This window comes from Narcine bancroftii, chromosome 4 (genome assembly GCF_036971445.1).
Source record: "Narcine bancroftii isolate sNarBan1 chromosome 4, sNarBan1.hap1, whole genome shotgun sequence".
In the NCBI taxonomy this organism is placed as follows: Eukaryota; Metazoa; Chordata; class Chondrichthyes; order Torpediniformes; family Narcinidae; genus Narcine; species Narcine bancroftii.
Window position 1 is genome coordinate 95581721 of NC_091472.1, and position 12039 is coordinate 95593759.

General features: G+C 36.0%; 1 protein-coding gene across 5 annotated transcripts in view; it reads right to left on the reverse strand.

Moving 5' to 3' along the window:
• mei4 (meiosis-specific, MEI4 homolog (S. cerevisiae)) overlaps window positions 1-12039 on the reverse strand; it is a 383891-nt gene that overhangs the window by 23334 nt on the left and 348518 nt on the right. For all 5 annotated transcript variants that reach the window (XM_069932067.1, XM_069932064.1, XM_069932065.1 and 2 more), the window contains exon 6: window positions 10695-10760. In XM_069932067.1, coding sequence (XP_069788168.1) covers window positions 10750-10760 — 11 coding nt within the window. In that variant the 3' untranslated portion in view covers window positions 10695-10749. The remainder of the gene's footprint in view (window positions 1-10694; window positions 10761-12039) is intronic.

The window sequence follows — 12039 nt, forward strand, 5'->3', positions numbered from 1 at the left end:
TGATTCAGGTAAATCATAATGTTCCTTAATCTGTCATAACACATCTCCAAACACTGTAGGTAAATCATCATAAAATACCTTATAAAATTCAACCGAAAACCCATCATCAGCAGGTGATTTTCCATTCGGCATTTCCAACATAGCCGATTTAATTTCTAAATCAGTAAAAGGATTCTCCAGCTCCAATATATCTTCCTCTCCTAATACCGGTAATTTCAACACCGATAAAAAAGAGTCAATCGAACCACTCTCCTGTTTTTCCTCAGAAGTATATAATTTCTTATAAAATGAGTAAAACTCATCATTAATCTCACGAGGTTTGTAAGTAATAGTTGAATTCCGTCTAACTGCATTAATAACCCTTGATACCTGTTCTTTCTTTAACTTTGAATGGGGTGCTTTCTCACCCCATTCATAATACCGTTGTTTAGATCTATTAATCAAACATTCAAATTGATAAGATTGCAATATATTATATTTCAATTTCAATCTAGACAACTCTATCTTCTGATTTTCTGTCGCATCTCTCTATTCCTTTTCTAATTCATCAATCCGTTTCTCTAATTCAAGACTCTCAGTCAAATACTTCTTTTTAACCTTAGAGGTATAACTAATTATTTGACCTCTCAAGTAAGCTTTCATAGCATCCCACAATATAAATTTATTCTGAACGGAGTTAACATTTTCTTCCAGAAAGAGATTAATTTGTTTCTTAAAAAATTCAATAAACTCCACTTTTTTTTTCAACAACATTGTATTAAATCTCCAACAATAAGCTGCACGAACTTTTTCAGAACTCTCATAAGTACAACAAAGAATCATCTGAAATTACCCGACTTTTATATTCTGCTTGTAGTATTTTCCCCTGTAAATGTGCCGATACTAAAAAAAAAATAAATTCTGGAAAAGGATTCATGTCTAAATGAATAAAATTCTCTGTTGGGTTAAGACGTCGCCAAATGTCCACTAAATTAAAATCATTAAATTAAAAGCTCGAATTTGAATTGCCATTTTAGATTTTTTAACATTTTTTGGAGATTTATCTAATAAAGGTTGCAAAACACAATTAAAATCTCCTCCAACCAGAACATTTTCATTAGCTTGTCCCAGAAGCAGAAATACATCCAAAATAAATGCTTCATGATCCACATTCGGTGCATAAATGTTAAGTGAAGTCCAAAATTCATTAAAAATCTTACAATTCAATTTAAGAATAGGTCCTGCATTCATTTCTATTGATTGTAATTCAAAAGAAAACTTTTTATGTATCAAAATTGCTACTCCCTTAGCTTTGGAATTAAATGAAGAAAAAACATGTCCAACCCAATCCCGCTTCAATTTCATACTTTCTTTTTCATTCAAATGCGGCTCCTGTAAAACGCAATATCAATCTTCATCTTTTTAATGTAAGCCAAAAATCACTTATGCTTGATCAGATTATTTAATCCCTGAACATTAAAGGTATAAAATTTCAAATTCGACATATCTAATACAATTGCTAGATACCAAAAATAGTCACAAAATTAATAATAACAAAGAATAAACAAGAAAAGAAAAAAAATATGTAGAACCCTCAAATTAAAATATATAGGCCCTCCAAATAAAAATAATATTCGTTAATAAGAGAGAACAAAACAACAAAAACTACCAAAAGGTAGTAACTCCCTAAAAAAAAACTGGGTGTGGATTACCCACTAGTGACTGATGTCTAACAAAGAAATTAGTGCAATCCCCTCCTCCCCATCCAGCCAGTCAGAAATATTAACGTATTACAAAAAAAATCAGCCTTGAGATTCCAGTCCAGATGGTAAACTCATTTTAAGAGTAGATGAACTCTTTCCATTCCCGTTCTTTCCATTTCTGTCCATTTCCAAGTCTATCAGATTTTCTTTTCAGAGATAATGGTGGACTCTTTCTTTGTCCTCTGACATCCGGTAACAAATTAGCAAAAACCATTGCCTCATGCTCACTCTCAAAAAATTGAAACTGATAATTTCCATAAAACACTTTCAACATGGCAGAATAACGAAAAGCAAATTTGTAACCTTTACGCCATAAAACATCTTTAACTGGATTAAATTCACGTCAGTGTCTGATGATATCTTGATTCAAATCAGGATAGAAGAAAACTCTACTATTCTGAATTATCATTGGAGCTGCCTTTGTCTTGCATTTTGAACTGCAAGTCGAAGAATTGTCTCTCTATCCAAACAATTCAAACAACGAATCATCACAGCTTTTTGGCGGCTGAACAGATAAAGGTGATCTTCTTAAAGCTTTTTCCAATACCAGTCCGTCAGGAAAGGACTCTTCCCCCAACATCTGGGGAATCCAATTTTATCAAAATTGATGGGATCTTGACCTTCTATACCTTCTGGCAAACCCACATTTTTTACATTATTTCTTCTGCTTTGATTTTCCAAATAGTCCATTATTTTTAACTCTTTTTCCCGGGCTCCTAAATCTTTAACTGAATTTACCACCTTTACTATTGTTTCTGTATTGAATTGTACCTGTTGTTAACATTCAGAGAGAGAAGCTTCAGATTTCTTTAACTTCTGCCTTAACCACATTTAAGTCTGAAATTATATCAGTATTCATTTGAACTACCTGGTTCAATTGACCAGTAATAACATCCAAATAGGAAGCAATATCTTCAAACATCATGTAAGCAGGCTGAAGTGCAGTTTGAATTACAGGATCTGGTTCCATAATTTGTAACTCACTTTCTTCCATTTCCTGTACAGCAGTAAAATAAGGTACGTCTTCTTGTTACTCTTCAAAACTTAGCATTCTAGTTGTTTTACTTCAAGTTTGGACACCCAACGATGACCCCCCCCCCCCGACTTCCTCAGGGAGTCGTCGCTGCTGTTCCCCCACAGACCATTTTTTAATAAAATTACAGAGTTCTCTGTAATTAACAGTGGCACCCAAGCGCATAGTCAGTGCAGACTGCGTGTCTGCCATCAGAATCTTTTTCCTCCGCGCTCCCATCTCTTCCAACGGAAGAGTTATTTGTAGCAAGCCTCCAGGCTTGTGCCCAACATCTTAGGAGCGCGCTCCTTCCTCCGCAGAACGGGTTGAACCAGTGCCATCTTGAGACTGGTGAGTAATTGTTACCTTTGCTTTTGTCCCCACCGGCATTCGTTGAAACTTGGGGATAACTGAAAACAGATCTGAGGCTGTTCCAAGTTGTTTAGGCCCCAATTCTTCTGCACTTCAAAACTGTATTTTCTTTTGTAACTGAGACTCAAGTTTTTTTTACATTAGTAGCCATCTTTCTTTGGCTTGGCTTTGTGGACGAAGATTTATGGAGGGGGTAAATGTCCACGTCAGCTGCAGGCTCGTTTGTGGCTGACAAGTCCGATGCGGGACAGGCAGACACGGTTGCAGCGGTTGCAGGGGAAAATTTGTTGGTTGGGGTTGGATTTTTCCTCCTTTGTCTTTTGTCAGTGAGGTGGGCTCTGCGGTCTTCTTCAAAGGAGGTTGCTGCCCGCCGAACTGTGAGGCACCAAGATGCACGGTTGGAGGCGATATCAGCCCACTGGCGGTGGTCAATGTGGCAGGCACCAAGAGATTTCTTTAGGCAGTCCTTGTACCTCTTCTTTGGTGCACCTCTGACACGATGGCCAGTGGAGAGCTCGCCATATAACACGATCTTGGGAAGGCGATGGTCCTCCATTCTGGAGACGTGACCTACCCAGCGCAGTTGGATCTTCAACAGCGTGGATTCGATGCTGTCGGCCTCTGCCATCTCGAGTACTTCGATGTTAGGGATGAAGTAAGATGTTAGGGATGAAGTCGCTCCAATGAATGTTGAGGATGGAGCGGAGACAACGCTGGTGGAAGCCATAATGGCTCACCAAAATATCAAACTAAAAATTTAATTTTTAAAATTAAAAATAAAGGATTAAAAAACAGGCATTTAAAAGTCTGACCAGAGAGGGCAGGGATTACACGTCTGATCTCTACGCCATCTTGCCACGCCCCCTCATAATCAACATTTAGTAATGAAATTGGTCTATATGATGCTTATCTCAAAGGATCTCTATCCTTCTTTGATTTCACAGTGATAATTGCAGTTGAGAATGAACCTGGCAGAGAATGTACCCTCAATGCTTGATTTAACACCTCCATAAATGGAGGTATCAAACAATCTTTAAATTTCTTATAAAATTCTACACGAAATTCATCTTCCCCTGGTGACTTACTACTTTGTAATGAATTAATTACCTCACCAAATTCCTTTGTTGCAAATGAAGAATTTAATTCTCTTTACTCCTGACCATTTAAACTAAGTAAGTTTATTTGTGATAGAAACTTATTAATTGTATCCTCATCATGAACTAATTCCAATTGATATTTTATTCAAAATAAAAGTCCTTAATCATTTATTTCTTGTGGATTATAAGTAATAAGCCCCAATTTTTTTGACTGCCTTAATTGTTCTAGATGCCTGTTCTGCTTTCAGCTGCCATGCTAGAATCTTGTGTGCTCTTTCTCCCAATTCTTAATATCCCTGCTTTATCCTTTGAATGGACTTTTCAGTTCTATATGTCTGAATAGTATTATATAGTTTTTAATTAATTATTTTAAAATTTTAAAAGTTTTTTTGCAAGTCCTTTTCCAATTTTCCCATATCCTGTTCCAACTGATTTGTTTCTATCATAAAATCTTTCTTAATTTTTGCTGAATAATTTATTTTACACCTTAAATTCTCTTTAAGTGCATCCCATAAAATGAATTTTTTATCTGCTGAATTAAGATTTCTTTCTAAAAAAAAAATTGAATTTGTTTTCTTATAAAATTATAAAAGTTCACTCCTTTCAGCAACACGGTATTAAATATCTACCTACAAGGTCAGTCTTCTTTCTCAGGAATTAAACATGCCAATATTCTAGGTTTAATTTCTACATTATTAATTCTACCCTGTAATTGAACTGATATGAAAAAAAGATGTATTCTCAAATAAGAATCATGTCTCTGTGAATTAAAAGAATAATCACTCTCTTTAGGAGTCAGCCTTCTCCAAATCTCTATTAAATTTAAATCCTTCATTAAACTTAATGTAATCTTTGCCACTTCAGCTCTCACTCCTGCTTTGTTGATTTATCCATTATTGGATCAAGACAGCAATTAAAATCACCCCCTATGAAATTTTTTCCCATGAGTCTGCAAAATACAAAAATGTATCCTGTATAAAATCTTCCTCATTAACAGCATAAATACACATAAGTGTCCATTTTTCAGAATAAACTTGACAATTAAACAAAACATATCTCGCCACAGAATCCATTATTACATCTTGTATTTTCACAAGTAATTTTTTTATTACTATATCTACTCCATTTGAATTAAAAGATGAAGCTGCCACTTGACCCACCAAATAAAGGCAAACTGTCTTTGACCTTGTAACTAGCTGTTGCCAAGCAATGGAACAGTCAGTAATGTGGGTAGATCCAGTTTTATTTTCAGATTGTAAAATACACATATTCCCTTACAGGAATAGGTTGATAGGTATCTGAATTGACATGTGTATCAAAGGTTATGGGAAGAAGGCAGGGAGTTGGAAAGACAGAGCAGATATGACAGGCTGAATGGCCTACTATTCTTCTATCTTATGGTCTTATGTTGAAAAAGGTCCTGTACAAGATATTGAATGTTAACTTATGAGTACAGCAAGTAAGCATTTAACTAGATTATTTTATTCGTTATGTAAGTTTATAGAGTCATATTAAAATGGCAGAATATTCTTTTTTTTTCTTTTCTGTTGAAAGTCAGAATTAGATATAATTTTGCAGACTTGCCAATTTGAGACCAGGGATTAATGTAGCATGCAGCTACATTGAGGAACCATTCAGTGGTGGGAGGAAGATGGGAGCTTAGCTAGATTTGTTTTATTGTATCTGAGTAGCTGTGAGAGTTCATGATTACCATAAATATTGATGTATAATCCGACCCCCATTTTTGAGGGGAAAAAGAGGGAATTTTTTTAATATGACACCCCTCCCCTCGCTCGCCCGCCCGATTCATGCTGGAGTCTCTCTCTCCCCCTCGCCTGCCAGATTTGAGTTGGCATCTCTCTCCTCCTCGCCCACTTGAATCATGCTGCTATCTCTCCCCCTTGCCTGCCCAATTCGCACTGCTGTCTCTCCACCCCACCCCTCCAAGTCACGCTGCCGTCAATGTAGGTGGCTGCTGATAATCTTATCTATCATTAAACCTGGCAGAAAAAAATTATTAAATTAATGACCTTGTGTATAATGTGAACCCCCCCACCCCTCAACTTTCAGTTAAAATTTCGGAACAATTTTTTTGCATTATACACAAATATTTATGGTAAATATAAACCTGTACCATATTTTGGTCTCTGCCATTTTTTGGGTTCCTCTTCCAATGTGGTCTATGCATAAGCAGAAATCTTTACTTTTACAATTTTTAAATAAACTTTTAAATGGATATTAAAAATTATAACTTTGTTTCTCTTAATGTTAATGGCTTGAACCATACAATTAAATGAAAAATGATTTTAAAACTGTTTCAAGCCGATATCACTATTGCACAAGAGATGCACATCCGCAAAGAGGAGGAAACTCATTTCTCAAGTTCTGGAGAGGTTTGCAATTTCATTCCCTGACTCAGTTTAAAGTTAAAAGTCTATCAATCTTCATTAATTCTGAAGTTCCCTTTGTGCATTTTAAAATTATATGGATCCCATGGGTAGATTCTTAATAGTTATAGGTACATTGAACAATAAAAAAAGTTGCCTTGACGATATGGATTTTTTTTAAATAAAAGGTGTTTGCTTCTTTACCGAATCTAAATGAATATGTACTGATTAATGGCGGAGATTTTAACTCTTGTCTTAATCCAATGATTGATAGGTCTTCCTCTAATCAGATGTTTCCTAATAAATCTGCTACTTTTATTAACTCTTTTTTGATTGATTATGGATTGGTTGATATATGGAGGCTTTTACATCATAATAACAAAGACTTCTCTTTTTTTTTCCCTAATTTTATCATACTTATTCTAGGATTGACCATTTCTTTATTGATACTTGTCTCTTTCCCTTGGTACCTAACTGTGCAGATGATGCACCTGTCCAAATGTTTCTTAAACATAACAACTGTCCTTGCATCTACCACTTCACTCCATAGACCAAGTAGTCGAGAGTACTGCATTCCATATTCACATTGTAGTCTCCACTGCATTGGAGAAAATAAAAGCAGATTGGGTGGTCATTTGCCATTACCTCTATTCAGTCCAAAAGGGTAACCTTGAGCTTTCAGTGGCGTATCACATTGATTCGTTAATTTGTGTTTTGACTTTACCTTCCAGACTGTTTTGGATTTCTCTTGCTTTTTTTATTGGCAAAGACCAGATAAATAGCTTGTATTGATTGATTTGTTGTAGTGAACTCTCAGGTTAGGCTGCCCAGGCTTTTTTTTTGTTTTTTGTTTAATTTGGTAGGTTAGATTGGTCTTTAATAACAATTTTTTTTTTGAATATTCCAAATTGAGGAGAAAGGGATAATATTGTTCAAAGTTATATGCTGTATTATATATTGCAATATATTGATGTTTCCATTTTTACTATTCGATTCTGTATTCTATTCTCCTCATATATTATTTACTTCTAATATGTTTAATAAAAAGATTGAAAAAATTCAATTGGTGCACGTATAAAAGATCTTGGCTTGCTTCTAAGCTTTTGACCACCTTTGGAGTCTGTAGTTGCCATTTTTCAACACGAGGATAGAGTTGTGCCAATGAAAGTCAAACAAGCCATTATGAGGTTGAAAAACAGAAATAAAACAGTAAGAGACATCAGCCAAACTTCAGAATTACCAAAATAATTAAGAAGAGCATACTGATGAGGTCAGTAATCGCAAAGAGGTTGGTATTCCAAGGAACACTTCCACTGCTGATGTCAGAATTCTCATCATAATGAAGAAAAATCCCCAAACATATGTCTGACAGATCAGAAACACACTTCTGGAGGCAGGTATGGATATGTCAATGACTATTGTCTGCAGAAGACTTAATGACACAAAAAAAAATCAAGAGGCTTCACTAGTTAGCCACAGAAAGAATGGCCACATTACAGTTTGCCAAGTACTTAAAATAGCCTGCAGAATTCTAGAAAAATGTCTTGTGGACAGATGAGATCAAAGTTAACCTCTACCAGAGTCATTAAAAAAAGGCAAGAGCAAAGTGTGGAGGTGTAAAGGAACTGCCCAAAATCCAAAACATACCACCATTGCCACAGTTTGGATCTTGTAGTGTAGCCTCTTAATTTCTGTTCATGAAGTCTTCTGCAGAGAGTACTCATTGACATATCTATACCTGCCTCCTGAGATCTGTCAAACACATGTTTGTGGATTTTATTTCATTATGATGAGAATTCTGTCATCACCAGTGGAGGTCTTTCCTTGGAATACCAGTCCCTTTGCGATTACTGAGCATACCAGCTTTTTCTTTTTTATAACCATATAACAGTTTACAGAGAGGAAACAGGCCATATCGGCCCCTCGAGTCCGCGCTGGTTCACTTGAACAACTCCACTAGTTGCCCCTCTCCCACCCTTCGCCCATAACCCTCCAACCCCCTCATATCCATGTACACATCCAACCTTCTCTTAAATAACAGAAAGGACCCTGATGCAATTATCTCCTCTGGAAGTTCATACCATTCTGCCACCACTCTCTGAGTGAAGAAGCATCCTCTTCTCCTAAAGTTTTTCCCCCTTATCCTCAACTCGTGCCCTCTTGTTCCAACCTCCCCTGCCCTCAGGGGAAAGAGTCTACTCATGTCTAGTCTATCTATTCCCTTCATAATTTTAAATACCTCCATCAAATCCCCTCTCAACCATCTATGTTCCAATGAATAAAGTCCCAGTCTCCTTAATCTTTCTCTGTACCCTAGATGTTGTAAGTCAGGCAACATCCTTGTAAATCTTCTCTGCACCCTCTCCACCTAATCTAATATCTCTATCCTTCTTATAATTTGGAAACCAGAACTGAACACGATACTCCAAACCTGGCCTCACTAATGCACTGTTAATTTTGATAATCCTAATGTCTGGGTCATGTCTCTTACTGTTATACTGTTTTCAGTATCAAAATGGCTTCTTTGACTTTCATTAGCACAACTCTGATGCGAATATTGAAAAAGAGCAACTACAGACTCCAAAGATGATTGAAAGTTAGGAAACAAGCCTAGTTCTCTTACACCTACATCAATGAAGATTAAACATATGAGTACTCAAACACCTGCGAAGCCAAATGTCCCAAATAATTATGGTGCTCAGAAATGAGGGGACTATGTATAAAAAGTGTTGTAAAGATAACAAATAACCCTTGAATACTACAGCATAGAAACAGGCCCCTTCACCCATTCTAGTTTGTTTTTTTTGTTGTCTAGTCCCACTGACTTGCACCTCGTCCATAGCCCTCCATAGTTCTCCCATCCATGTACCTGTCCAAATAAATGTGAAAATTGAGCCTGCATTCACTAACTCAGTTGGCAGCTCATTCCACACTCCCATCACTCTCTGTGTGAAGAGGTTTCCTCTCACATTCCCCTAAACCTTTCCCCTTTCACTCTTAACCCATGTTTCCTGGTTTGTATCTCACCTACCCTCAGTGGAAAAAGCTTATCTACGTTTACTTTGTCTATTCCCCCCTCATAATTTTAAAAACTCTATCAAATCTCCCTTCATTCTTTTTACTCCAGGGAATAAAGTCCTAACCAGTTTACCTTTTCCCTGAAATCCAGATCCTGAAGTCCAGGCAATGTGCACTTCAATTACATGTGAATTGTTCGATTACAAATTGAAAACTACGGAGTACAGGGACAAATGAAGGAAAAAAAAAGTATCTTTGTCTCATACATTATGGAGGGCACTGTATAGGTTATACAATTTATGTACAAAACAAAACTGCTAAATTGGGATTTTAACTTTTTCAGTTAAGACAAAGAAGATGGTTCAGGTTTCTCCAAGTAATGATCAATAGAATGAATGAATGATTTACTGTCATTTGCATAAGAGCAATGCATAGTTGCAGTCTTACTTAGTGCAGTTTCCCAGGTACATAAAGTACACAACATAGAAGAAAATAATGATAATTATAAGGGATAAACAATAAATAAATAAGTATTCACACTTGTAAACAAATCTTTCTGATAAAAAATGTGTTGAATCAATAGTGTGGAAAGGTTCAAATATCTGAAGAAATACTGTTCTTGGACATAGATGTGCTGGATTTCAGCCTTCTGTACCTTCGACCTGAAGTTGCATCAAGAAGAGAGCATGGCCATTGTGATGTGGGTCTTTTACAATGGTTATTTGCTGGTTATTTAAAATATACAAATACATTTGATTTAAATTATATTGCTAATGTGTGATTTTTATAGTTAACAGGAATAAATAACTCTCATTGCCATTTCAAAACACAATTATTAACATTATCCAGTTACCAGTTTATATATTCATGAAGCATAATAATCATTGTGTCAATAAGATTTCAGGATACTACTATAAAGTCTCCATTCACATTAATTTAGCATTCTTCTTTGTGCAATGCTGTCTGTTTATTGCAACCATTCAAAGGTGCTTCCCTTCCCACCAGGTGAAAGCATCCTGTTGGAAAATCCCTGTCTTGTGCAATGTTATATTAAAGGAAAGATTACCTTTGCCAGTTTCAGGTGAAGCAGAGCATTTTCAGTTTCTAGATAAACAATTATTTCATCTTTGCCCTGAAATTACACAAAACATATCAAGACATTTAAAATTCCCTTTCCAACCAATGTGAATTTTTTTATACAAATCCAAATGCAAAATACAGTATATCAGATTTCAACACTTCCTTTAAAAACAGAAAATCTAGCACGGCCATTTAGGGTTATAATACGACTAATGTGACAGTAATGCACTGCACAGCAGATCATGTAGTTGTACAGCACAAGGACAGGAACAGTACTTTCAGTACACTACTTGCATGCCAACCTTTTTGCCCATCCATACTTCCATTTTTCTTCATTAGGATTGTTTTGTTCTATGCTGTGTTTAATTGAGTGCCATCCAAATGCCTCCTAAATATGGCAATTTATCAGATTCCACCATTTCCTCTGACAGCATGTACCAGTTATCGTCTACTCTCTGCGTAAGGAACTTTCCCTTCATATCGTCTTTAAGTTATTCCTCTCACCTTAAACAATGACCTCTTGTGTTTGATACCCACAAGATGGTTGAAAGATTTCGGCTATTTATCATAGTTATGCTTCTTACAAACTTATATCAGGTCACCTCTCAGCTTCCTTTGTTCCAGGGAAAACAAACTCAATTAATCTAATCTTTCCCATAACTAAAGTCTACAGTCTAGGCAACATAATCCTAAGGAAGTTGAGGAGGGTAAGGGTACTAGCCCCCATCTTGACATTTTACAGGAGCACAATTGATTGTTCTATCTAACTACATAATTTTGCAGTACAGAAACTGCAAAGCATTGGTCCAGAAGTCAATACAGAGAATAATTAAAACAGTCGAGAAGATCACTAGGGTCTCCTTTTCTTCTATTGATGATATTTACCCAGAGCATTCCTTAAATATGTCTCAAAGAATTATTGAGTATGTCTACCATCTATTGCACAGTACATCTGACTGACTACCATCAGGAAGAAAGTAAAGAAGCATCAAAATTAGGACTGCAAGGTTGGAAAATAGCTTCTTCCCACAGGCTGAGAGATTGGTTTTGTAACCTTCGATCTCTTACTAATTAAATTGAGGAAGTTATTCCAGAATATTTATTTTATACTATATTTCTATGATTGTATAGGATTATGAGCTGTGTGAGAACTGTATTGTGTATGCCTGTGTAAAATGTCCTGCAGAAATGCTGTAATGTCTGGTTGTATATGCAGTCAGATGATAATAAATTTGAATTTAAACATCCTGGCAAATCTTCCTTGCAATCTCTCCAGCACAATCATATTCTTGCTGTGTCGACCAAATTAGTGCACAGTAAAAAGTTCAGTC